Here is a 27,747-nt window from a genome sequence, read left to right on the forward strand (position 1 = left end):
TCCATGGAGGAGCAATCTGTGGCCAGGGATGGGCCCTGCGAAGGGGGGTGAAGGGAGGAAGGATGGGGAACCAGCCTTGCTATGGTGATGTTTGATGGCTTTGCTGTCCTCCCTGCTCTCTCAGCACTGTTCTCAATGTGTAGCCCATCTAAGTCCACACTCTCTGCTCAACAGGGACTAGGGTGGCCCCATGCCAGGCGTAGCTGGTCCCTTTCTTCTGGTCTCACTGCTCTCTCACCTCTCTGGTCCCTTCTGGTCCCATGTCCCCCTGCCTTCTCCTTCCACCAACAGAGCTTTTGGCTGCCTTTATTCCCCCATCCTGTCCCTGATGCACTCCAGAAGAAGACATCCATGGCATCTCCACTACTTTGAGCTCCTGTCCTGGTATAGGGGTGGGTGTGGGCGGCTGGCGGGGGCCTGGGCAAAGCATGCTGGTGAGGAATTAGAGGGGAGCCAGGATGCTCATCCTCCCCCCTGGCTCAGTCTTTCTTGAAGGCAGGGCTGTAGAGGTTGGTGTAGTAAGCCCGGCTGTACATGGCCTCGGGGCTGAAGCGGTAGGAGCCCTCGCTCACCCGCCTGTTGTAGGGAGCGAAGGCGGATTTCCGCGGGAGGGGGCACTCAGGCTCGAAGGCAGGGCTGCGGTAGAGGTTGTGCCGCAGGAAAAGGGGGTCCTCGAGCCCCAGAAAGGAGAGGGGGTGATGGCCGCGGTACAACCGCCAGTCACCCCTCAGCTGGGATTTCTCCTCGGTGGAGGGGGAAGCAGGCTTGGCGTCCTCCTCCTTCTGCTCCGTCTCTGGGCCAGGCTTGCTGCCCCCAGCTGCCTCCTCTTCCTTCACCGACTGCCTGCGGAGCTGAGGGCAGGGGTGAGTGCCCAGCCAGGCTGCACCCACCTGCTGGCTCTGCTGTCCCCCTGCTATACAGCCCCCCTAAAACTGGGGGGACAGCAGGACAAGCCAGTTTGGTCTGTGGAGGTGTCCCCAGTGGAGGGACTCACGGGCAGCTGCAGTGGAGAAGTAGTCCCAGGGGAGCAGTGGGGTGGGGGGAAGGAAAGTTGAGGGAAGGAAGGTCTCAGCCTGACCTTTTGCTTTCCCAGGAAAAGCACCCTGGTTGCACCCTGGGTTGGGTATGAATCATGTGAAGGTGCCACCACCAGCTGACCTAGGGCACTATTTCCTCTATGGGGAAGAAGTCACTAACAAGCCTGTCACAGCTTGAGGGATGCTCAGGAGGAGGATGGGACTGAGGTGTCCTGACAGCCCCACATCTCCACACTCTGGTACCTCCTGGCATCGCCCAGCGCTATGGGGTGCCCATGAGAGGACGTTGGGCAAAATGGGGTTTGCTGGAGATAGACGGGACCCGGCTGGGGACAAACTCACCGGCACGTAGCTGTACAGGGTGCCCAGCAGATGCTTGGGGGCACTGACAAGGGTCCCCCCCAGAGCATCCACCGTCTCCATGGCCTTGGACAGCCTGCGGGGTGTGAAGAGGATCAACCCCTCTGCTGCATCCCAGGCCACGGCCGGGACCTTCTTCACGCTGGAGATGCCGGAGGCGCAGGCGCTTTGCAGGTTGTGAGCCACGCTGCCCACCAGCCCGGGGCTGTCCCCCGCCTGCTGAGAGAAACCAGCCCAGCCGCTGGCCCCAGCCTGGCCAGCCCCTCCGGGCAGGACAGGGGTGGCCCTGGGCTCCCCATCCCCTCCGCAGCTCAAAGGCTGAGTGCTTTTGGCTCGCTGCTTTGCAAAAGCCACCGTGGCCTTTTGCAGCAGGATCACTCCCTGTCCCACCCTCCGGCTCCCCAAACTCCCAGGGCCCCGGAGACCCCCTACCCCGGGCTGTGCTTCCGCTGCAGGCAGAGGCGAAGGGCAGTGACCCTGACCTGCTGCTTCCCGTCCCCGCGTCCCAGCGGAGCCGCTGCTGGGCACCATTCCCAGCCGGCTCACACCACCCCTCGCTGCTGACACCCCACAGCAGCAAATGAGTCTCGAATACACAAGCTAGGGTGACCCTGCCCGGTGCAGAGGCTGCCCTCAGCCCCCAGCTTTGGGGAGTCAGGGAAGGGGGCTGCCCCACTGCCAACCCACCCTTGCTTCCTCCAAGCTGCAGTTCAGGGGTCAGCAGGGACGGGGGCCCAGTCGTACATTGCCCATGCTGGCATGGTCCAAGGGCAGGAAGATGCTTTGGGGCACTGCTGGCTCACTGGCCCCTTTTCTCCATACCTCCTTGGTGTGGTTGTTGTCTTTCTTCTCTGCTTTCTCCTGCTTCTGCTCCGGCACCTTGCTCTGCCGCCGGCTCAGCCAGCCGGCTGCGGTGCTCTGCCCATCACCATGGACCTGCGTCGCCTCGGCTGTGCTCGGCTTGGCCAGGCTGCCCTGGAAGGGGAGCAGAAAGCCACTGCTTGCAGGGGGCTGGCAGGTCCCATCCACCCCATCCTGCTTAGCTTGAGGATTTCACAGGGGCCCTGGGGTGCGCAGGGAGTAGTGGGGTTCATTTATGCGTGTGGGAAGAAATCCCGAGGGCAGATGGGAGCCCCAGGATTTCGGCGCACCCAGGGAAGGTGTTCCCACTGCAGAGCTGGGTGGGAGAGGAGAGGCGCCTCCTTCTCCCCATCCTCTAGGGGGGCTTTTTGCTTTAGGGAGGATGTTATGGCAATGCCATAAATCAACATTATACACTGCAAGCCAGCTAAAAATAACTCGTCCCGCCAACACAGTACAAGGTTGTGTGTGAATGTGCCACGGGAACCACTGCTCCGGCTTGTCCCACTGAGCCCAGGAACAAGCAGCACCCACCACTCTGCTCTCAGATGTGCTCCAAGGAGCCTGAAATGTCTCATCCAAAACCAGAATCAGCCCAAGAGAAGGTATGGGGGAGCAGGAACTTGGCAGATGGGTTTTGGCACTCACCAGGATGGGGATCCAGGTGGCCAGCTCCTGCCCTTTGGCTTTGGCACGCTGGAGGCTTTGGGTTGTTTGCTGGTAAGCACGGTTGGAGACGGTGCTAACCAAGGCGCCAATCCGGCCCAGGGTGCTGGGAGCACTGGGAGTGCTGGGCTGCTGCTGGGAGACCTTTACTGCTGACCCACGCGTCTCTTTGGGCTTCTGATCTAAAGGCAGAAGAGCACAGACAGGAGAGCGGTGGGGGGGTTTGCATCCTGGAGGGACAACCCTCCTAGGCAGCTCTGCACCAAAATGCAGGGGCGTCCTCCTGCCACGTGCACCCCACGAGCAAGGTGCCACCCCATATACAGCCAGCCCTCCCCAGCCACCCTCAGAGGGGATTTGGGCATCAGGACTACCTGCTTCTTCATCCTCCTCTGGCAGCAGGTACTCCATCAGCTTCTCCAGCCCGCCCAGGGCCGTGTCGACCCCTGCAGCTGCCATCTGGCTCACTGAGTTCCTCCTTGTGTACTTTGCTGTTGTTTCCACCGTGCTCTTGGTGGCTTCATAGCCCTCGGCCGCCAGCTCCATGATTTTATCCACAGAGTTGCCAATGGTGCTTTTGGCACTTTGGAGTGGGAAGGAGATGGTGCCCTTCAGTTCAGATGCAAGCTGCAGGTGGAGAGATGGAGAACAGCCCTGCTGGTGTGCTTGGGGTGGCATGGGACAGCCAGAGGGACCATGGGGGGGACCCCAGCCATGGCCATGCCAGTAGACAGCCCCAAGAGGAGCTTCTCTCCAGCCTGGGCTGGCAGGGATGGAACATAGGATGCTATTGACCTATATTTGGAGTGCCCCAACCATCCCCTGGGCTGCAGGAGCCCCTGGAGGAGTCCTCGCTTGGAGGTGCTGCCCTGTTCCCCCCTCAGCAGCCTATCACCATCCAGAAATGAGACCAGATGAGATGTGCCGCGGGCTCTGCAGAGGGGCTGGGGGGTGCCAGGCTGCCCTGCCTGTGACTCACCTTGTCGACGGGGTACTGGAGGGCAGGGATCTTCTCCTCCAGGTGGTCCAAGCCCCGGCAAGCCAGGTTGTTAGCCACAGCGACTGCCTTGGGCAAAAGCATGGCAGGGGGGTTAGTAAGAAAAGCTCCCGGGCGGTGCTAGGGGGTCACAGGTGCTGTCCCACCGAGGGAGGCTCTGGTGCCTCCCCCCTGCCGTGACCCCCCCAGTGGATGGACTCACACTGAGGCTCCAGCCTGCGCACCACGGGCTCCACGCTCCACATGGCCAAGGCACTGGCACCCTGCACGCCCCGCTCATAGACCTCGCATACCGAGGCCATGAGCGGGTGGGCCTCCTTGGTGCTGGTGTAGGTCCGCTGGAGGCTTTCGCAGGTCGAGCTCACCACCGGCAGCTGCAGAACCCTCTGCAGCACATTCTCCTGCACGTGGCAGACAGGCATTGGTCAGCCAACAGCCGTTCCCCAAGGAACGCCCCGTCGCCTGCACGCAGGTGGCATTTGGTGTGTTGCAGTGACCGCAGAGGACCTCAGCTCACGCTGGAGGAGGAGGGCATTTCTCAAACCCCATCGAGGGTCTCCCAGCTATGTTGCGTACAGCACAGCCAAGGACAAGCAGCCTGGCTGCTGAAGGAGTGCAGGCAGTGCTGGAGGGGCGATGGTCCCCACTCCCCTCACCACCCATGCCCGACTGTCCAGCCGCTCCCCCTGGCTTTCCACCCTCTTCTGCTGCTTATTCCATCTGACCCAGCCCTTGCTCCTGTCCTCGGACCAGCAAAGTCCATTTTGCCTATGTGTCGCCTCTGTCCTCTCTGTCCTGTCACCATGACGAGTGAGGGATACGGGCCTCGAAAAGGAGAAGGGAGAGGAGTGGGTCTGTCCTTGATGGCACAAAGAGCTTTGGCAGGTGCCATTGAAGAAGAGGGCACTAGAGCAATGCGAGGCAGCAAGGCACTGTGTCCCCACACCTGCTAACATGAGTGACATGGGATGCCAGTATAAACCAGCACAGCTGACACCTATGTGTGCTGCCAGTGCCAGAGCACGGCTGGAGACGGGTCCCTCAAAGCCGGGTGAGCAGGGTAAAGCTGCAGCTCCAGCCCACTGCTCCTGCTCTGCCTGGTGCCCACCTGGTGAGGCGAGACGACCGAGCGAGACACTGCAGCCCCAAGGGACGAACGGGGCAAATGTTGATTCATCACAGCAGCCATGAGGCAAGTGGTCTTTGGGTTGCATGGGACAGAGCAAAACAAAAAGCTGAGCTTTCCCCTGATCACCAGTGGGCGAGAGGCAGAGTTTGGCTTCACGTCCCACTTGTGACCACGACTGGACGGTGAATCTGCATGTTTGATAAAAACTATATTGCTTTGTGCTGTACGGTGCTAATTTTGGCTTGACGTGCAGCCAGCCCTCCCACAAGTCCCGCAGTCCAGCAATCCCGGGGGCTCCAGCTGTTCGCAGCAGCGCGACTGCTGGAGCTCTGGGCTCCACAGTGGGGACATAGACAAAGGACAGGCACAGCTGGCAGGTATCGCCAAGCGCTTGCATCGCCCAGGGTTAACTCCCTTTGTTCTAAACTATTTAATTTCAAGCATGCAAAAGGTTTTATCCTTTCCCTTTGATGATGCTCTATATTATTGCAGCTAAAGATCCATATAAAGATAACAGGGCGACAGCGTCAGATGTGACTTGTACTCATCCGGCAGAGCCGGTACGAGCTACCTGGTGCCCTCGGCTCACCTCTGCCCTGCCCTCTCTGCCTCTTCCCGCACCCACCTTGGCACTTCCATTCTGCAGAGTCTGATTCTTCTTTGCTGTCATCGTGACGCACCCACCTGCAAAGCAAAGTTGGGAGCCGCAGACCCTGCTGTGAAGGCAGGGCTGGGCTCGGGCTCCCCTCACACCCCCCGAGCATGGCAGGGCCAGGAGCTGGGCTGAGACATGCAACTCCCATGGGTGCAATGGATGCGGCATTGCCCAACGCTTGACTTTTTACCAATTAAGCTGTAAAACCAATGACTCCACACAGCCCTCCCCTGCTAGTGAGTTTTAATACCCAAAGAATCAAAAACTTAGTTGAGAGGCATCGAGTTTGGAGGAGCTACAGTACAAGGCAGGATAAAGAGCATTGCCAGAGCTGTAAGGCAAACTCAGAGCAACCAGGATACTAACAGATGTGCACGGGGGCCAGGGCAAGATGCGGGCTGAGAAGGGGTAAGAAGGCAGGACAGGAGCAGAGAGAGGAGCTGCAGGTAGGGATGGATGCGGTGAGCTGCCCAGCCGTGGTCAGCATCTGCCCCACAGCTCACGATGCCAGTGCCCATCCCTGCGCAGCCCCAGCTCGATGCGGGGGGCAAAAGCACTGCAAAACACTCATCTCCACTGCTGCCGGCTGAGTGACACCCAAAAGCACACCTCCAGCTCCCACCCCCGGCACAGACCTCCTTTTCTCAGCAGCATATGAAATTCAGGAGATTTAGGGAGGGTGGGTGATCCCTGCTCTCACCCTCCCGGTCCCGCTGAAGCTGTCCCCAGAGCGCCCAGTGGGGACAGGCTACTCACCGAGGGGCAGCCTGTCCCGCAGAGCAGGAGCAGAGGGTGGTGGCTGCGCCGTCCCTTCGCCCGGGTCCTCTGAGAGCGATGAACGGTGCCCCGGCCACTACCACCACGAGGCCCCACCTCCCAGTTGCGTGAGTTTGGGAGCTGGCGGGTTGTGGTGGAAACTGGCCAAAGAGCTCCCTGAAGCCACTGTAATTTGGAACAGATGGTGGCAGAAAATCCCCTTCATCACCTTTCCTGCAGAGCCCAGAAGCTGTGGCATAGCTGGGATACACGGGGGTTTAATGCCACTCACCAAGAGTGAAAATAATTCACCTTTGGACCTCATCACCTCAAAAGCAACAGATTATGAGCAGCCAGAGAGAAGGTGAAGAGTTAGGCAGGGTTTGTTATGGACAATGGGTGGATGATGAGTGCGGAAGAGAATAAAACCTTCCTCTACTTCTGTAGACCCTGTTATCGCCCATGGTGGACCAGGATCCCATCCTGTTGGGAAACACAACACAGACCAAGAACATAGTTTCTCCTCAGGAGAGTTTACTAAGCACAAGGAGCAGAAGGCAGACATGAGGGACACACCCTGCACAAAACAATCATCTAGTTTGGCCAGGTCTGCAATTTCTGAAAAAATCCACCGAGTATTTTAGTGACGAGGCTTTTAGCTGAGCGTCAGGGCAGACATTGCATTAGGAGACCTCTAGACATTTGGAGTAGACAGAAAGGGAGAGAAAAATCAGATTGGAAAAGATCTCTGGAAGTCACCTCATCCAGCTCTTTCTCAAAGCAGGGCTATCCTCAAAGCTAGATCAGGCTGCTCAAGGTCTCATCCAGTCAAGTCTCAAAAATCTCCAAGGATAAAATTCCCATCTCTCTGGGGCCCAGCTCCAGTGCTAACCACGATCATGAGAAACCATTTTTTCCTTATGTCCAATCGGAATTTCCTCTGTTGCAATTTCTGCCTGCTACCTCTTAACCTTGCTCAGTGCACCTCTGAGCAGAGTTTGTGCTCCAGCCTGTGGTACAGCATGTGCTTGATGCCCCTAAATGTCTTACCCTCCTAATGATCGTCTGCCAGACTCTCTCCAGATGGTCAAAATCTCTCCTGTGCTGGTGGGGCCAAAACAGGGCACGGTTCCCCAGTGTAACCTCACAAGTACTGCATGGAGAGAAACAACTGCTCCCCTTGACCCACCAGTGATGCTCTCGCTACTGCTGCTCTTTCACAGCCAGCCTGCCTTGCCGTGTGGGAGGCACCCTGCCAACTCCCATCATAATTAACAAACCCGTTTGTGGTATTGATTGCAATGAAAGAAGACACCACCTGTATGAAGCTGCAATGAGTTTTGGTTATTGACTACGGTGATCAAGGATGAGCTGCACTGAAGAGACAAGGACAGCATGGAGGAAAGAGGACAAATGCCAGAGGACAAAGCAATAACCCAAGGGGATCAGTGCAGATGGGAGATCCAGGCAGCCTGCTGACACAAGGCTGCCGCGTGTCTCGGACCATCCAGCACGGAGACCCTTGGCGGGCGGCTGCCCAGCATCCCCGTGCAGGACACGACAGTGTGCGCCCAATGCGCCTGCACGGCTCCTGCTCCTGGCTGTGCTGCTCCTACATGGGTGCGGGAGCCTTCCCGGGGACGTGGGAAAGCCATGCACGGGAGGAAAATTATCCCCTTTCCTCCCAAAGAACCTGGAGTCCGCCCCCAGCCCGGGGCCCTGCAAAGCTCGCAGGCCTGCCTTGCTAGCTGGGTACAGCGGCGTCCGAACGTCCTGGGCTGCCTCCAGCTCGGCGCCGTGGTGAGTCACTGCTCTGCAGACAGCGGGACAAAGGGCAGCAGCCCGCTCAAAAGTTTGCTCTCTTGGCACGGAGACATTTTCCAGTCCTGCTGGCCTTGCTAGAAGTGCAGTGGGCATGCCAACCTTCTCTCTGCCTTGGCTGGAGTTGGGATCAACAGACAACACAGCCTTTGCCCTACTAACGCCTTCGCTCATCCCCTCCCCTTCCTCCGGGGCAAAGGCTGTGCCAGCCCCGGGCTCTGCAGTGCAAAGGTACCGCTGCCTCCACCCTCCGCCACTCCGCCCCGCACCAGAAATGCTTTCTGTGATTCTGCAGGCAACATTCAGATCTCGCCGGAACAGTTGGGTGCAGGGAAGCAGAGTTTTACTCCCTTGTCTCTGCAGTCAGCTCCATAGCCATTAATATACCACAGCAAGGGGATGAGCCAGATCCCCAAAGACCTGCAAGGCATCTTTACACTTAGGTCTGGGAAGGGGCTGGAGAGGTCACTAATTTACTTCCATGCCCTGTAGCAGGATCAGCAGCCCCTAAACCGCTGCTGGCAGATGTCTGTCCAGATTCTTTTTAAGGACTGCCTTCCTGGGCAATCCATTTAGTCTTTTATTTTGCCAGGTTCAAATAAAGTCACCTGTGTGACCGACTTATTCTTTGCTGCAATGAAATAATCCAGTTATTACCTCCTGGATGGATTCAGAGAACAATTTATTGCCTTCCTCTTGGCAGTCAACCTTTTAAACGCCTGAAGACTTCTGACACCCTCCCACAGTCACCTTTCTCTACAGAACCGGTTCATTTGGCCCCTCCCTGGAGATGTTGGTTTTCAGACCTTTGATCCTTCTTGCCGCTCACCTGGGAATCCCAAATGGCTCACGCATTTCTTGAAATATCATGCCAAGCATGGTATTAACATTTGGAAGGCCTTGCCTGTAAGCAGAGTAGAAGATTACTTTGCACATCTCACCCAGAACACTCTCCTGTTAACTGTTTCCATTACAAAATGTGTATGAGACCAGTAACTCAGAAGGAAACTCTTGCTAAAACATTGCTGAATGCAAGGCTTTATACATTATTCAGTAAGTGACATTTTGGAGCTTCCAAGCGTGCAAAGCTCTTCCTGCAGGCGATAGGAGCTAACAGTAAGTTCGGTTTTAACGGTTATCCCGGCTTGATCCCTCCCCACCTCAGCTGGAGATGTTACCCTTCAATCCCTGCCCTGAACAGGCATTTGTTGTTAAACAGCTGCACCGATTTACCCTACGACACTAAGACCCATCCAAATGGAAGGCTGTTTCTAACATACTAAAATGCAAGTGCGCCCGTTCCTTTCACTGTAGCTGTGCCTAACTGGGCAGAAGGCTCCAGCTCTCTCTGCTGGTACTCAAGGGCAATGGATGACAATTGACATTTTGCTTCAAGGCATGTCACATGCAGTTTTACCAGGTACTCACATATTTACTTCTTCATGTTTTTGCAACTGAAATGAGTCTGATGAATCTGGCTGGCACCTTGCTACTGCAAAAGGACAGCTCTATAAGCCAAGAGCAAATATAGGCAATGTCTCTTTAACACTATCATCCTTCATAAAGTTCAGAGGTGGGAGGGAAGATCCTTCAGAATCTCTTCCCCCCCCCCCCCCCAAGTCACACATAGACACAGTGTCACACTCATCTCAGTTTATTGCTTGTGTTCAAACAGCTGTCCTTATTCCAACTGCTGTATTAGAAGCAGATACCAAAAAAAGGCACTAAAAGGATTTTCTCCATTTGATTGTGATTCTATGGCTTCAGTCACATTACATTAAGGTACATTAAATTGCTAGCCTCCAGCTGGGGAGCAGAAGGCAAGTATTAATGCTTAACATCCAGTGAAGAGAGTTACTCCTGTATGCTCCAACCCATGTCATGTAAAAAGGGACAGGTAAAGCTGAGACAGGCAGAAAATTCACTGCTCCATTTCCCAAGTTAAGTCTGTACTTGCTAATCCATGCCAGTCCCTACAGGAGAAACATCAAAGCCTAGCTCACAGCTTTGCACAGTGTTAGTCTGGCACAAGGGAAAAAAAACACCCTTCTCCCTTGGCAGGGCACAGGGAGGTGTAGCTGGCTAGGGGCCATATCGCTATGTTAAGCCATTTACCTACAAACTGCAACGGAAAAAGAGAAACCAGTTTGCAAACCAGTGAAAGAAGTATTTTGTATCCAAGAGCTCCCGTGAGAGGAATTCTAAACACATTTTTCTGCAAGAAGATGAAATTCTGTAGACAAAGGGTGGCCAAACCTCTGCTGCCACATCATCAAGACTTCTCTTCCTTCCTTACATGCAGGGATAATGATCAAATCTGACCAAGGGAGGGATGGGCCCCACACTGCCAGGAGCTCAAAGACAAATGGGAGTAAAGAAACAAAAAAAATCCATTGTTAAAAAGGAGAGGAAGCCCTTGAAGACATCATATCCCACATGTAATGCTCCATTATGGTCTGAACTGCCAGTACACTCTGCTCTACTTTTAATGGTATTCATTTCCATATTAAAAAGAGGAGCTGCTGCAGGCCACATTTGGTCTTCAAGCACACTTAATTATCCTGCCCAGCAACCTATTTTTTCAAATACTTCTTTGGCAGGCTAACACTTCAGATTCAAACTGGAAGTAATTCCAAGCCTGACCACAATGACTCAAGGTAAGCTGAGGCACTGCCTTACCATGCCTACTCCATTCCACAGCCTTCTCCTTTTAATAAAGGAGACCAGCACCTTTTAATTTCTGTTTTCAGACAGCATCAGAAATAATAAGAGAGTACCTTGGTCCAGGTTAGAGTAGTCTCTGTTCACATGTCCTGACAGACGGAACAAGAAGTCCTTGCACCAGAAACTAGCAGAACACAGCGGCCTAACCCTGATGAAGAAATATGATAAATTTCTCTTCTATATAATGTGCAAATTTTTCTCAGAGGTGTCAGAACTGGTACTCTGCAAAATCAAGAGCAACAAAGACGGCATGCCATGTAACTGTTAGACAGCTGGACACGGCATTTCTTCTTTAACCTAGACTAAACTGCCAGGCAGTCGTTCCCAGCGAGGTAAGTGATGAGCAATAACAATGCAGCTGCAGGGCAAAAGTAAGGGATTTTCAAATGGTAGAACCCATTCAAGCAGTGAGGGAACACACAAGAAATCTTGTGGTCATGAGAGGGAAGGATAGGAAGGACCAAGTAGGAAAATATTAACCATGAATGCCCAAATCCAGTAATAAGCTTTTCTTCTCACAGGGGATTCTGATATTATCATGACCAACTCCACTCCCTTTCCTCTGGGAACTTACACAACTAGAAACACACCCGTGCAGTTTTTCTGACTCAACAAGTTCCAAGCCAGGCTTCTTTCCTTAACTGCAGGTTCCAAAGCTCCTTATTTTACTGGAATTTTCACGTAAAATTAGAACAGCAAAACAAGCTCCTTATCACAATATGATTAATGGAAAATTTTTGCACTTGAAATCACAGGGGTTTGGTAGTTAAGGTGCATGTGTAATGGGAAATTTAGTGCTTGTGAGTGGTTCCAGATTCACAGCTTTGGAAACCCAGTTCTCTACAAATCACAGCATCATCAGCATTCCGACAAACTTCTTCCCCACACTGTCCTTCACCAAAACACTCAGCCATGGCCTGCTGGAGAAGTCAGACTCAATGGCCGATGGTCCTTGGCTCACATTATTGAGGAAAAAGAAGTGCTGATTTCCTGGGACACAAGTTGGCACTGACTAGACTACAGATCCAGAGTCACCAGTACATGTGACACAGAGATCATGGGAATGTTGGATCATACCACTCTTCAGTTACCATCACACTGAATTCAACCCACTGGCTACAGATAACAGGATCCATGAACCCAAACCCAGCAGAACGCTTGCCCTTGACTTCAGGACATTTTAACTGCAGCTCCTAACTTGCTTGAGCCCACTATAGAAAATCTGACTGTAGGAACCTTTGGTGAATTCCAGTTTTCCAGTGTAAACACGATTAGTTACAAGTCATATACCTATTACAGTTGTCCATGCAGCTATTTCACAACCCTGTATAAAAATATAGGAACATCAATATTTTCTTATCTAGCAGCCATGTTCCAAGTCCTGTTTCTGATTGTGAAATACTGCTCTTTCTTCTCCCATCTCCACTCCATCAAGGAGTGTGTCACGGCACCAAACTTATCTGCAAAGACACAGGGAAGGAAAAAGGGTAGAATTCACTTATTCGGAGAACAAAATTAATCTTGAGGTTACTGTGAGACATGTTCATTTTGAAAGTGCCATATGGAGGATAAAAACCTATCAGAGGATCAAAACCGTTGGCTTGCTGCATACTATGCAGCTCCTTTTACATCACTGTTTCAGCTTCAGATGTGGGCTTGCTAATGTGAGGATCCCCACCAGGGAGGAGAGTATGCCACAGAAACCAATCACTCCTGGGTTGGTCTTGTAGATGCCTAGCGTATCCAGAGGACCTGAGAGATCACAGAGATTCTTCACCAAGTCCAGCAGCAAAGGAGGATGTCTTTTCAGTATCTGAAACAGTAGGAGGAAAAAACCGTGCAAACCATCACATTTCACACAGTTTAGTTCCTGATTGTGTTTGTCCCAGAAGGAATTCTCCTTTGTCTTTTCTTCCTGTACAGCTTGTTCCAGCCTCCAGGAGATCTCATACCAGTCCCTGGCTAGATTCATCAGCAGTGAAAAGTAGTAACACTTGGTAGCCCAATTTCGCCACTTTGGCTTATCAACGTCAGGTTGGAGCCCAACGCTCTTCAACCACAGGACCGCATCGCAGACAAAGTAGAGGGCACGGGTCAGATTGGAGGCTGTAAGGCAGACGCGAGGAACCACATCTGGCAGCTGTGTAGTTCTCCTGGCTGCTACCAAGGCGTGTACCATGTTGCCCAGTCTGAACACTGCAAGAAATCCCACAAATGTTAGCATGGCCTGGTCTTTACCGCAGAGGCAGAGCCCTACACAGGACAACTTGGCATGTCACTGTCCACATGTACTTTATAAACCTTAGTGGGCTTTGGGCATTTGTATGCTTAAGCGTTGTCTTCTCACAGTGTGTGACGCTAGTATTAGCGAGGAAAAGGGTGTAAACATCTCAGTTCTGTCATGCACCGGCCCAGGACCTACACACAAATTTTGTCAATAGCCAGGACTTGTAGCCTTCTCCTGCCACTCTGTTCTCAGTGCCTTCTGCACCAGTATCACCAACTGCCCTGAATGAGTCAGTGTCAGCAAAATGGTGACGCAAACAGAGCCTCCAATTTCAGCTGTACGCTGCACTGGATTTCACTTAACTCTGTGGACAGGAGACGTTAGTGCACTAACCCCGTTGCAACCATGAGCTACAACTTTCCTAAGCTTCTGTGAAAGCTGGTGATTCACATGCCGAGCACACTGAGACCCAAGTCCCTCCTCAGCCATGAATTTGTCAGAGATACATGTAGTTCCCTGCAAGCAGGAACAGTATATTCCATTTCAAGCTCTAATATAGAGCAAGCCTGATTTAATCTGCTGCACAGTTTAGGTTTCTCCTCACAAATGTTAATATAATATTATGCAAAATACTTTTCATAACGTACTGCACTGTCACAGTGACAGATGTTGGCAGCACCCAAGCTTAGTGGAACTGCAGGAGTCCTGAATTTAGGTCTGACATCTATTAGCGATTTGTTTAGCAGAAGCAAGAGAATTACAGCTATGCTGAGAAACCAGCTGGCCTCTGCTAGAAATTACAATACTCTGGAGCTAACTGGAATAATAAAAAAAATCCATGATAACACATTAAATTAGAATATTTGCCTCATATATTGAGGTTGTTCCAGGATTGAGCAATTGATAAGTAGGTGAAAGATCAACCCGAAAGCAAGCTATACAACCACAGCAACAGCATAACCATAACAGATGCAATTGTGACACAGAATGAAGTGATGCAAATGGTTAGACTATGAGAAAAGTATGGAAGGGTATGTGATTTAGTAGAGTATAAATGCTAAAGAAAATTAATACGTGAATTAGGATATAAAAAGCTATACTGAAGGATGGTGATTTTATTGGGACGATGATCTTTAACGCTAGGCCATTAGCTGGAAGGACTAATGAGAGAGCAGTAAGCCAGCCTTGGATCATAACTCTGTGATCTGTCCTTGAACAGAGATGACAACTTGATCTCTGCAGCAGCAGCTGACTGTTAATTTATTTCTCTAGTTCGCCCAGCAATAATTCAGATGGCCTGATTGGAGAGGAGGCTGAGGAAGTAAATAAATGTCTATTTGGCCCTATCTAGCCTGGCAAGCCAAGGCAGGGATAAGGCCTATTGACAATTTTGTGACTATACTAAAAGAGGTTTTGTGGCTCAAGGTAAGTTAACTACAGAAAATGCAAGGCCAGGAGCTGTTTTGCTGGAAGGAGCAAGTGAAGAAGGGCTTATTCCTCTAGACACCAGGTACTTACTTTTCCGGCCAGAGCTCATGCTAGATTCCAACTGCTTGAGCTTCATTACCAGCTTCTCTTTATCAGCCTTATGCTCTATTAAATAGCTAAGCAACATGCATGTGTACTGAGTGGCTCTGGAATGGAAAAAATGAGGAAAACGGTACACAGGTGAAACACGGACAATTCACAGGAATGGCAGCAGCAGGGCAGCGTTTCTTTCCCAGCCTGAGGTCACCCCTCTCGCACTCTCGCAGGGCCAGGGCGAGTGACACCCGCGGGAAGGGGCCGGAGCACAGGAGGGCGGCTGAGGACAGGCACAGCGGCGAGCAGCAAGGGACCAGCGCGGCAGCAGAGCAGCTGCTGCCCGCCCGGGGGGACCGGCAGCTCTCCCGCCCGAGGCGGGGGTCTAAAGCGGCGGGGGGCGGCGTGAAGGCCCCATCACCCGGAGGGGCAGCAGGGATGCTCCACCGCACGGCGCCGCGAGGCCCACGGGGGTCCCGGAAGAGCCGGCACCGAGGGGTCGCTCACGGGCGGGTGGGCTCAGCCCCCAGCCCGGCACGGGGAGGCCACCTGGCTCCGCTGCCGGCTCCGCACTCACCGGAAGAGCTGGTCGCGGCCCTGGCTGCGGTTGGTGAACTCCACGAAGCCCTCCATGGCGGCGGCAGAGGGGCGGCAGTCGCGGGAGGTGTGCGGGGGCCACGGCCGCTCCGCCCCGCTTCTCCCGAGCCCCGCCCCGCCGGGGGAACCCTCCGCTCCGGTGCGCGTTCCCGGCCGGGCCGCACGGCGCCGCGCCGTTGCCACGGCGACCGTCGACAGCGGGGCAAGTGTCCCTGCTAAAGGCTTCCCCCGGTCGTGGCTGCCCGGTAACAGCCGTCAGCGGTTGCGGCGGTTCGGCTCGGGGAGGCTGGAGGGGAGCGGGCCCGGCCTGGCCTCCCGGCTCCTGCTCCGAGGTTAGGCCGCTGTGTGGGGTGACGGCGGTGGAGGTGGGCCCGCCGTGAGCTGCCCCGGCGGCCTTGCCGCAGAGGCGGAAGCTCAGAAAGCAAGCCGGTGGCTTGAAAATAAAATTTATAACTTCCTACTTTCCAAATTATTTGATGGGATTTTTTTCAGGCCGAGTAAGTCTTTTAATGAAGAACAAGCTAATGTTTTTGAATGCTTTGTCATAATTCTTATACAAACTCATGCCAAAGCTTTTACACTCCCTTTTTCTGTAGGCAGCCTACAGATGTCTGCGTGGCTGATAATCCCAGAGCAGGACTAAACCCCTGACTAACCAAGGAAATGCAGCAAGTAGAAATGAGCTATATAGAACAGGGTTGCTGTGCCTAGCTATACTGAAAGGAACTCCCTTTCCCTCTTGGAGACCATTAATAAGCTTTTCCTTTTCCCCCATTACCTCATGAAAGTAGATATTGCACGATTCTTCGTTCTTCTGCATCTACTGTGATTCCTGCATCTGTGCTGTGTTTTGCATCTGGAAGGGCAGAACCATGGCTGCATATATCCGGAAGCATCCCCTGGAGATTCCTCCACCATCTGAAAAGGACTGGCTAAAGGAAGACGAGGAAGATTTCTTCCTGCAAGATCCTGACCGAAAGCGTGATGCGTTGCCTCAGCCCTTCAGGATGATCAACAAACTGGTGATGCTGGTTTTTGAGAATGCTATGGAAATCATTGAAAGAAGGGAGATGCTCAGAGAAGTGCAAAAACTAAAGGTCCAGCCCACAAAATGCTTTCCTACAGCTGAATTCCAGGTACAGAGCCCCTCACAGTAGAGATAGCATTAATCACCATAGCAGTTTTTCTAGAAAATGTCCATTCAGTAGATTTTGCATTCTTTTCATCACCTTCCTCACAATCCACCACCATCTCACTGATTCGCTTCAAAAGGCTGCAGCTTCCAAGCTTGTCTGACAGGTTCTGCTTCCCACCCAGCTATCACACCTCTCTGAAAAGAGAGAAGCAGATATTAAACAGCCTTAAATTCACCTTCTGCTTCCCAGGCTGGCTCCGCCCTTGTTTGCCGAGGAGAAGGTAATTAGTCAGTAGCATATAAATGGGCAAACTCAGCTCTGTGTTATGGTGAATACCCTAATGGGAGTGTTGTGAGCAGAAGGGCAGCGCTGCCTTCCACATCATGTGGAGGTATCCAGGAGAATACGCTGGTATCTGCTGGTCTTCTGCGATTGCCCTTCTGCATCCCATTGCAACTCTGCATTAGCGGTGGGAGTGTTGAGTGCCACTGAGTTCTTCGCTTTTAAAGCCCCTTCTGTTTATCAGAAGGGGAGAGGTGGGAGCAAACTTTCTCATTCCCAACACAGAGCAATCTCTATGACAGACGTGACAGCCCCCCCCCACCCCGCTCTTCTGATGAAAGCTCATACAAAAATTTTTGCCTTGTGGAATAAATCAGCATTTTCTGTTGGTGAAAGGCTAGGAGTATATTGCTAGAATGACTGATGTATCCTCCACTGGGGAAGTGGTTGGGTACGCACATCTTTTCCCTTTCTTGGTAGGTAACTGGAAACGCCAATTGCCTTGCAGTGTCTGGAAAATACGTTTTTGTTGGTCTGTCCGTGGGTCTGGCTGCCTTCAAGGTGTCTGACTGTAAGGAGGTCTGTGCTTGGGATACAGTCAAGACGGAGATTTGTGCTATCCATGCTTCGGATTTAGAGAATGAGTGCCATGTCCTGCTTGCTGTGGATGAAATGGGTTAGTGTGACATGGATTTCCTTGACCTAGCTGGGGATGGCTGTGCTCTGAAGCTGAAGAGTTGGCAGCTGCATTATGGAAGAGCACTAAATCAGGAGGAACGTTAGAATGGCTGACAGGTTTCCTAGAAAGCTCTGCAAGGAGAGTGATGGATAACAGATTGTAGGGTGACAGAGTGGACATAGGGCCTTGTGATTAGTAGAGGATGTGGGTTTGGTGTCCTCTCTGGAGCAGCAGAGGCAGGTGCAGAGCTGAGAGTGAAGTGCAGTAAATTTTAGGAACACCTTGGACCAGACAGAAAGAACCATTGCTAGGTATGACCTCCTGCACGTGCTTTGTTTCAGCACCTGTAATTGCACAGCCCTGTGGTAAATAGGTTAGTTTGTTGATTCATCTGAAACCTATCAATTCTGGTGGAGATACTTTTCAAACTCTCTATATACTATTGAGTGTTTGCAGCTGCTGGCATAAGGAAGCCAGCAAAAGTTAGTGCTGGAAGCAGTGGGATATTCTTCCTTGAGCCCAGGAAAAAATGTAGTCCTGTTCACTCTCCTGCACATGTTGTAACAGCCATCTCCCAAGAGCATGGCTACCATCTGTTCACTTTTCCTGTTACTTTTGTATTTCTATTCCAGGGCTCATCTGGCTCTTCTGCTTTCACAAGGAAAGCTTCCTACTCATTAAAATCCTAAATGAAATGGTAAGTTAATTCCATAGACACTGAGCAAAGGCTGGTAAGTAATCCATCATGAGGAGTACTAATTGCCCTCAGGAATTTCTGTCACAGGCAGCAGCACTCCAAGAGCGCTGCCCAGTATTTATTCCTGTTCTTCCAACAATCTGTTTGGCCTGTTGAGAACTGTGAAAGGCCATGGAGCTCTCTGAATCAGTGATCTTGTTTGATGCCACCCCATTTTTTTTTTGGCAGGAGGATATCAGCAAGCGAAGTGCTTGTGTGGAGGTGATGCTGTCCCCAGGAGGTGATTACGCAGGAATCCTGCTGCAAGGCAAGTGCAGGAACATGGTGTGTTGGGTGATGGCTGTTGTGTTCTAGCAGAAGGGCCAGCAGCAATGCTTTTAAAATGCTCAAAGTGTTCTGTGTTCCCAAGGATCCTGTTCTTAAGTCTCCCTGTCCCTCCTCCAGCTTAGGGAGCTGCTCCTCCCACACTCTGTTCTCTCCAAAAGGCCTGATGTGGATCAGGACTCTGTTCTCTCCAAAAGGCCTGATGTGGATCAGGACTGATCCCAAAAATGAGCTGTCTGGAACTGGTCAGTGCAGTTCCCCGCTCCCAGAAGGCTCAGTGAAAGCAGATTTCCTGCTGCTCTCCAGAAGTATCAAACTCGGTTCTTCCTCTGGTTCTCTATGCCTCACTGTTACACTGGAAATACGTACCCCTGAAGAATTTTCTCTGCAGACAAGCCAGACAGCATAGAGACAGTCTCTAAAAACACTACAACCAACTCATTGCTACAACATTCTTCTGCTTCATGGCAGCTGCCTTTGTCAGCCCATTTGCTGTGAGCAGGTTTTCTGAACCCCTGTTTGGTGGAATCTGTCTGGACATAGGCTGAGAACGAGATCTGTATCATCCCCAGAGAGTCAGTGTGAGACCACGTCTCACTTTCTACTTTACCTCAGAGGTTACAGGTCAAATTCTTGACTGAATTCAAATTCTGCTTCATGAGATTTGTTTGGTGGATGTTGGACCTTGAGGATGTGAGCTGGAGGCTCAGTTGTCAGTCTCAGTCAAGCATGTGAAGCCTTGAGTGGGAGGAGAGGTGAGCTGCATGGAGTTCACAGGGATTTTATACCTCAAAAAATATCCAAATCTTGTTTTAAGGATATGAGAGGCTGCTTACTTGAAAGACCTTTTCTCCTCATTTCCAATTGCTCAACATGGTTTCCCAATGCAGACAGCACAAAAGCTTGGCTGGAGATCTACCGATTGCCTAAGGATTCCTGGCTGAAGGAGATGGAAAAGAACCCAGGAGCTGCAGCAGGGCTGGCTTGCAGGGAGAGGAGGTCAAGCTGGACATCTGTGGTACAAAACAGTTCCATCTCCCACTGTGCTATTTTTTCTTACACCCTTTTGCCTACAGGTTTTTCCCCGAGCCTTGTTTCTGCAGACAGTGACATCAAGATGCAGGCTGAACAAGTCTGTCGGCCCAGAGGGATGGAGTATACATCTCTACAGCTGTTACAGCTACCCATCCCACATTTCACTAGGACTTTTTATTATTGGGACATGTGTACTCTCCCAAGACAGGCTTTCCAGCGAGGTTCCCTTGGTCTCAGGGCTAGCATTCCTGCTGCCTCTCCCTGAAACTGGCAACTCCTTTCCCAGCAGTATTGCCCCATCTGAGGAGGCCCTGTGTAAGGGTATTCCCACAGGGCTTCTCCCTTATGTTACTGGGGGAAGGTGAAGGAGTGGGAATAGGACCTGATACCTCCACTTGGGAGTCTGGTCCTGAATCAGGGTTCCATGTTTTAAGCTATCTACAAGAGGAGTCTGGTGGGGTCATACTGAACCTGCCTGAGCAGGGCAGGGTCTCTGCCTGTTTGCACTAACCACTGTCACCTCTGGTTCTTTGTCAGAAAAGTCTGGAGCTGCATGGGGACAGATCTGCAGAGATGGTAACTGGCCTCAAGGAATACCCTGAGCTGTTATGGGGAATTTAAATGCTGAGTCAGTGCTTAACCCTCTCCTGTATCGCTTTCACCCTGATAGATTTCACCTCTCAACACACAGGCACCTTCTGCCCTGTACCTCCAGCTAACTCAGAGATACCTGCCTCATAACTCCTCCCTTCTCCTTCAGCAGAGTCTTTCCTGGCCATTTAAGAGGGAGCTGCTTCTCAGCCCTGCCTTCAGGGCAAACATCCCCCTTTAACTTGGCCAAGCCAAAAGCAAACACCCAGGGATTCCCTATTTGCTGATTCCATGTAAACTGCCCAAGTTCCTGTCTCTTCCTTCTCAGGCTTGGTTGATTATTTAGCCAGACCTTTTCTATTTAGCCAACATATCAATGTACTTGGGTGGAGTGGTGGTGGGGACACACTGGTGCTAGTCTCCTGTTAGGATTGTCCATTCCCAGCCAAGAACATATGTGACCTCCTCCAGTCTTGGGTGCTCTGACATAAAATCTGGTTCTTGTATTCAGCAACATGCTGCAACCTGCTTCTTTTTTATTCTTCTTTTTTTTTTTTCTTTTTTTCCTGAGCCCTGCTGTGCCCCACACAGGCCTGTGGGCAGAGAGGTTAGTAAAATCAGAAGTGGATGTTATTTAGGGCACGAAGACAGGAGGTGTCTGGGCAGGACAACCTTTGTAATATTGTTGAGAACGTAGTGACTTCCCTCAAGCTTCTGTGTTTTAGCCTGAAGAATGAGCCTAAACCCAGTATCTCCTAGGCAGTGTCAGTCAAGCTTTGCATACACTTTTGGAAGCATTTGATTTCAATGAACAGGTGAAAAGTTAGCAGCGTAGGGCACAACACAGTTCTCAGGCTGACATTTTTCTGTTGCAGGAGTCTCCTGTGTCTGCAAACAAAGCTGATGCAAAGCTGAGTCTCCCAGTGCTGCTGCTGAAAGTGAAGCCACCCAAACCCATTACAGGTCAGGACCGATTCTCTACTTGCAACCTGCAGCCTCCTTTGGGTGGCAAAGGAATCATGACTACAGAACAGGTCAGAAAGTTTCAGTAATGTGCTCCCTGGTCCCTTCCTGACCTGTCTTTGTAGTTACATGTAATCCTGTAGTGGGAATTGCTTCTTACCCAACCATCTCACATCACCTTTGTTAGCAGGAAATACTTCAGTGTGTCTTGAAGTGGGTGTCATACACCCTTGGCTTCATTGTCACCAGAGAGGGAGGAGGTTGTTTCCTAGATCCTAGCAACCTGACAGCACCCCTAGGAATTCATAGGAAAATGCTGAGGATGGGGAGAGAGCAGACCTTATGGTCTGTCTGAGGGAAACTCGGGGATAATGCCACAGAAAGGCAAGGTGAACTGAGTCCTCAGATGACTTGTCCTAGTCCCTGCCTTCAAATACTGGAAAATGGGCTAGTGATATGGAAAGTCCCACAAAATATATTCTTAATGTTGAAATATTTCTACCAGGAAGATGCAGTGTGTCTCTCTTCAAGACAATGCCACCTTGAAGGAGGCCCTGAGCACTCCATGGTGTCTGCTCCTCCAGGGCTGTGCCTTTTGCCTTTGTGTTCCCAATCCAGGCAGTAGTTTTAAAAGCCCTTTGGATGCCTTGAAGAAAGTGGATGATGACAGCATGCTTGGCTTGGGGTACAATCACCTAATCAAGGACTCCCAGTGGGAGCAGCAGGAAGCAATCTTCCGCAGCACTTATCGGGAGTATCTGGAGGCGGAGGGTGAGAGAGAGAGCAAGGAGGAGATCACCAGGTGAGTGGGAGCATGAACCAGAATTTCAGTCTATGAGACTTCAACACAGGGCACTTTTCAAGTATAGATGGAAGGCTCTGTCTTAGCTTTGCCTCATTCATCCCAAGGCTTCAGGGCAGGGGGCTAGAGCCATTCCAGGTATTGTTGCAGTGCTGCCTATTTATCAAGGCCTTTCTTTTACATATATCTCTTACTTCCTTTTTTTCAGACATGCTACTTTTCATTTTCTTCTGCCTAGCCGGATCCTACAGGTGGGACCTGAAATGAAAGTACAGCCAGGTAATCCAAATGGGCAAAAAGCTGTTAACCTATGAAGCACATCATTGCATGACACTGAGCTCCAGTTAGAGCTCAGGGGCTCTGGCTTGAATTCACTATATAAATTCCATCTCCCAAGGACATAAGCCTGGATAAAGTGTCAGTCCTAAGACTTATAAGTCACTCACAGAAACTTAGCTCCATAGTTTAAAAAACCCAAACCTACCCCCCCCCCCCGAAAACACCAAAAAAGATGAGGGGGCACATAGGCAAGATAAAAATAACAGACAAGGGGAGAGTTTCTTGTGGTGTACTTTCTGTGCAAGCAGAGTTTCTACATGTCATGTCAGGGAAACCATGAGAGCTCTAATGAGAGCTTTCTAATGGTATTTTGTTGTCCTGGATTGTTCCTTTCTTTGTCCCCAATCTCCTTCTCTCTTTTGTTGTCCCCTTCTCTGTACCAGATGTTCCAGCTGGCATCAGTGTGCACTGGGATGGAAGCCACAATCTCTGCTTGTACTTACTTAACCGTCCACTCAGGGAGAAAGTGGGTAAGAAAGTCTTGCTTTCCCTGGCAGAGCACTCTGTGGGGAGTATTCAGTGGCCAGTGGCTGTCATTCGGTCAGATCTTCATGATTCAGGGAAATGAGGAATGGGGAGGAGAGCTGCCCCATATCTTGTAGGTTAGGCTGGATTGTAGGGCTCCATATTGCACAGGCTTCCAGTATTTTGAGTGAAGCCACTCTGGCAGGAGACCCCAGAATAGTGCATGTTCTATTGGGAAACTGGAAGCTGGTACCATGAAAGAGAATGCTCTGCCCCTTCTTACACTTACCTCTCTTAATGTCCTTCTGTTTAGATTCTGATCCAAAACCGGATGTTGTGTGGCCATGTGCAGCTCCAATTGCATGCTCGGCTGTCAGCTCCTGTGCCAGGTACCTGGCGCTGGCATGTGAAGATGCAACAATAACTATTTGGGATAAACAGCTAGGTGAGCTTGCCCTTTGTGACTGTGTATTTGGATCACAGTGGATAAATTGCTCCCTTCCGTAGGAGTTTGAGGCTCTGACTTCATGTTGACCAGGGGACTGGCAGTGATTTTACAAGCAAATCTGAAAATCATTTGGACTCCCTTCTTCATGGGATGCTTGGCCAGAAGTTGCCAATGCAGTGTGACTGCCTTAGCTCTGACAGAACTATTCCCATCCACAGCAATGGGGGGCTGTGAACTGCTGCAGTGAGGACTGATGCCCATCTTGCCCAGAGGCTGCCAGACAGCCACGGCTTTGCCACTGCACCCTCAGGTCATCTTTGAGGCTGTTGTGGCATCACAGTCTAGGCTGCCATCAGTGCTAGTGTCATCCTGCCATGATGCAGGGATTCTCCTGGCAGAAGAATCTTCTGCCATCAGGATTGTTCTGGTGGCTGCTGCCTCTGAGCAGGCCACAGTCCAAGCTAAACTTTCCTTGGACAAATTGCCAGTTCCTTTTTTTTCATAAACTGCTATCTTTTTTTTTCCCCCTCTACTTCCCCAGGATACCCACTGTCTGTGACTGCGATTCTAGAGGAACGTCTCATCCGTAGTATCCACTTCCTGAGGAGTTCTGCAGCTGCCAGCGATGAGACACCTTGTCCTGGTGCAGATCCTGCCTGTCCCATTGTGCAGCTTCTAGTGCTATGTACAGACAGCTCTTTCTATTTAGTGAAAGCACCCAGGGCTGGGAAGTCCAGCATCGCGCTTCTGGCAGACAGGTGAGGTAGACTCTGATAGATCTCACTCCAGCCAAAGAAACCATGTGATATACTGGTCAGGTCCAGCAGGGAGCCTCAGATTTCTGTGGGGTAGAAAACTTTCTACTGCTTTCACTCAGATAGCTCTGCCATGCTGCTGTCAGCAGCAAGTGTGCTTTTGCTAGGAGTCAGTTCCAGTGCTAAAATCCAATGGTTATGGCCAGAATCAGGGGTGTTTCTGGGTTTTTCCATGCACTAGAACACAAGTGCTTGTAGCACTTCCCCAGGGCTGATGTTCAGCTAGCTGGGTTTCTGCCAGGTAGCTGGGGCAATTTGTTCTTCTCTCTTCTGCCCTTGCCAAGGTAACTTCCCCCTAGAGTCAGAATAAGCTTTTCTTTCTATATTTCTATCCATTTTATGTTCACTTATCCCCTTGGTTTGAGGAGAAGGGTCAGCTTTGGGGAAGCTGCTGCTCTGAAGGCTATGGTTTCATGCCTCTATGACAGGCAGGGTATTTGTATCTCCAATATAGTTCCTAGGCAGGTATGCACAGGGATGGGCCTCAGGGGTTCCTGCCCAGGAGAAGGCAGGCTTTGTCTCCATAGGGAGGCAGCTTGGCTGGAAGTTTATGCCAGCCCGTGTGCCACAAACTGCCGTTGTCATTATTACAGCCTCTCAGTACATGCCAGGTACATGAAACAGTAGCATAAGTCTGAGTCTGTTTTACAGGCCTGAAGATCCAAATCTTGCTGTCAGCGCAGTGGTGCCTGTCCTGGCATTCCCCAGTGCTGTGAGTATTACTGCCAGCTCACTTTAAGAGAGCACAGGTCCAGCTGGCCTAGGATCCTGTTTCCAGTAATGGCTGCAACTGGGTGCCTAGGAGATAAAGAACAGGGCAGTCAGACATGGTACTGCCCTCACATCCTTTCTCAGCCTCCAATTATTTTTCACTTGGGGACTTCCTCCACCAGTTACAGGTCTGTATGTGGCTGGTAACTCTCAATGGATTTTTTCTTCCATGATCTTACTCAATATCCCCTTGCACCCATGTCCTCTAACGACCACTGAGGTGGGAGGCACTGGAGGCTCTTTGTACAGGGACGTGTCCATCTGCAAAGATGAGAGGGTCCAGGCACGAAGCTTCGGGCATCAGGGTCAAATATGAGAGGGCATCATGGTGAGAAGTTGCAAGCACAAGACCTTTCAAGTGGCCTCAGAAAGTTTTGAGGCATGGGGAGAAAAGGACTAAAAGCTGCCTGCCAGACCCAGCCATGCAGAAGGTTGGATCTAGTTCACTTCTAACCTGCCCTGCTGCCCTTTTCCAATCCCAACCTGCAGCAGTTCCAGTCCAAGTTCCCTGCATAGCTTGTTCTTGATCTGCTGTGGCCCTGTGACTACTGGGCAGGCAAAGAAACCAGCATCATAGTTGGGGATGTGAAGTCCTGAATGTCGTTCCATGTCCTTTCCAGGAAATGCTTTTCACTTCTTTTACATCTATTTCTAAGTGTCAACTTGCTATTTCAGGCCCTCTTCTTCTCCTGGGGTGGCACAGTGTCCCTGCTGAACACTGCCACATCGCAGATTGTTTACTGCTTCAGTACTCCACCTTCTCATGCTGTAGCATCCCCCTGGCAGCCAGTGTTCATAGTGGACAGTGTGAACTGGTGCTTGCTGCTTCGAGGTGGGTAGCACCTTGGAGTGGTCTTAGATACATGGTTACTGGGTGCATTCAGCTGCGCACTGATCCTTGACAGTTCTTATTGGATGACTCCTGATGCAATAGCCCACTGTTCTTGTTTCTGTCTAGGAGATCATCAGCAGCAGGCAGATGCATTGGCACAGAGCAGAGCTAGTCACAGCACCATCTTCCTTTTTGACTTCAACTCCTATCCACTGAAGGAGGCTTTTCCAAAGGAACCAGATTTGCCTCTCAAATCCTTGCAGAACCTGTCATGGATTGAGAGATGTAACATTTTCTTACGTGATAGGTAAGGTTCTCCTTCTGCAGGATAGGTAAGTGCATCTGCATTATTATAAGCTGTGGTGTTGCTCAGGTCCATGCGAGGTCTCACTCTGGGGCTTCTGGGTGATTCTGTGTGCTGTGACATATTTATGTCTGGTTAAGGTTGATGTTCAGCTTGGTGTCATTCCTGACAGCCACCCAGAACCCTTCCTCCTCTCCCTTCTGTCCTTTGTAGAAGCACTTAACAGCTGTAAGCCAGGATGCCGGTCATTCCAGGTAGAGGGGGCTTGCTAGTTCTAATGTGCTTTTGTGCAACACAGATTGTGCAAACTTGTGAGGTAATACAATCCTCACTTAAGTGTCTGCGTCTTCCTTTTGATCCCAGAGCCAGGCATAGCTGGGGTCTCATTGTACCTTGCTCCTCCCCTCCATTCCTAGGTTCATTTGATGTTCAAGTGGATCTGTGTTGAAGGTTTCTCTGAGAAGGTCGCCAGCACTCTCAGGTCGAGGTTGCAGTCAGAATGTAGCTGCTGCATTGAGTTCATGCCGTCACTAGATGGCAATGTGACATCTCTTATTGGGTGACCTTTTCCTTGACTTAATTTTGGGAACCTGGATCCAGATCCGTGTCAATAATACTCTGTTTGTTCTTTTCACTATTCCTTAATTCTCCAATTCTAAATGGAACAGATGGTGCAGGTATGACCTGGTAGCCTTCCCTAATTCCTTGTCTCTAGGGTGAATCCTACAGTGTTGTCTGGCTAGTGCAGAAAAGTGTCATCCTATGCTACCAGCCACCAGTTCTGTCTCTTCTTCTCATAAAGCCAGAGAGGAGACTCTTGTTTATCTTATACCAGAAGAACTTCGGAGACATCACCTCCAGGGATACCTTGCTCCCTGGGTACTGAGAGCTGAAGCCGGAGCAGAGCAAATACAACTGCAGTGAGACCCGTGTCTGCAGAGGCTAAGAGGCAAAGAGAAATATGGAGGTCATTGCTGTCAAGAGCAGTAAACTTGAGTGCTGAGTAGCATGAGGGAATCACTGAGGTTTTTTGGACACAAGAAGTCTGAACTGCTTAATTTGTTGTGAGCCCCAGGGAACCTTGGGGGAACGAGGCTAAGGTTGTCTGAGGACTGGGGGAATGGCAGGGACTGTTTTAACCACTCTTTTCTTCCCTCGTTAGGCAGAAGAGCCTGCTGGGATTCAGGGAGCAGTCACCTGAGTACTGGAGTCAGCTGCAGGCACAAGCAGCTGCCATGGACAAGGAGAGACAGAAAGTGAAGGGACAAAAGAAGCCATAAGTCAGCCTTGCATCCTGAGGGCCAGGCTCTGCACTATCACAGTCCTGCAGACCCATGATCTAGCACTGATATTTTGACAGCAACTCTATTCAAATCTATCCTGCTGCTTTCCAGCTTGGGACAATTTGTCATCTGAGATAGCTGCTTACCTGCCACTGCTCAGCCACAAGGATCTGTGCCCGGCATCTCTGTTACCTAACCCTCAGCCTGTTCCAGGAAGGGTTCAGCCCCTCCTCAGAGACAAACACTGCTGATGGAAGAGTCTTGAGGTAGGAAAGGTGGCAGGCCCAGCACCCATGTGGTTTAACTAAGAATTTGTGCTGGATTTCTGAGTCCTCCCAGTGACCCGGTGCATCCGAGCAATATGGTATGTTACAATGTCCCTCCTTAATAAAGCCTTTTCTCCAGTAAATGTCTCTTACTCCTCACAGGACTGGCATTTTATCAGTCTCTGATGTTCTGTCCTTCTGTTGCTGGGGCTCACCCGTGTGTCTCATGTTCTGCTCTGACCCAGATGGGCAGGCACCAGCATCCTTGTGCTTAGCAAGAGACCTGGTCTTTTCAAACCAGGCAGCAAATCAGCCATGAAGGAGGCATCCTCCAGAGCAAAGCAGGGCCAAGCAGCAGTGACAC

General features: G+C 51.1%; 3 protein-coding genes across 3 annotated transcripts; 1 reads left to right on the forward strand and 2 right to left on the reverse strand.

The window, feature by feature from the left end:
- Positions 1-479: 479 nt before the first annotated feature.
- PLIN1 (perilipin 1) lies at positions 480-5,720 on the reverse strand (the record flags this gene model as incomplete). Its single annotated transcript, XM_082005151.1, has 8 exons — positions 480-851; positions 1,380-1,613; positions 2,220-2,372; positions 2,907-3,106; positions 3,299-3,551; positions 3,904-3,986; positions 4,124-4,322; positions 5,676-5,720. The coding sequence occupies 8 exons, from the start codon at positions 5,718-5,720 to the stop codon at positions 480-482; spliced, it is 1,539 nt and encodes a 512-aa protein (XP_081861277.1).
- A 6,916-nt stretch (positions 5,721-12,636) lies between these two features.
- Positions 12,637-15,402, reverse strand: PEX11A (peroxisomal biogenesis factor 11 alpha; the record flags this gene model as incomplete). The annotated part of the gene is made up of 3 exons (XM_082005275.1): positions 15,332-15,402; positions 14,752-14,867; positions 12,637-13,202 (listed from the first exon to the last, which is right to left on the reverse strand). Exons 1-3 carry the CDS (start codon positions 15,385-15,387, stop codon positions 12,637-12,639), a joined length of 738 nt encoding a protein of 245 aa, XP_081861401.1. The 5' UTR covers positions 15,388-15,402.
- Positions 15,403-16,223: 821 nt separating this feature from the next.
- On the forward strand, positions 16,224-27,114 carry WDR93 (WD repeat domain 93; the record flags this gene model as incomplete). Its single annotated transcript, XM_082005060.1, has 15 exons — positions 16,224-16,487; positions 17,250-17,445; positions 18,081-18,145; positions 18,374-18,456; positions 19,364-19,487; positions 20,971-21,058; positions 21,677-21,860; positions 22,069-22,139; positions 22,583-22,669; positions 22,978-23,109; positions 23,654-23,870; positions 24,579-24,639; positions 25,374-25,530; positions 25,657-25,837; positions 26,997-27,114. 15 exons carry the CDS (start codon positions 16,224-16,226, stop codon positions 27,112-27,114), a joined length of 2,028 nt encoding a protein of 675 aa, XP_081861186.1.
- Between the last annotated feature and the right edge of the window lie 633 nt (positions 27,115-27,747).

Source organism: Phaethon aethereus (genome assembly GCF_964289735.1).
Source record: "Phaethon aethereus genome assembly, chromosome: 12".
In the NCBI taxonomy this organism is placed as follows: Eukaryota; Metazoa; Chordata; class Aves; order Phaethontiformes; family Phaethontidae; genus Phaethon; species Phaethon aethereus.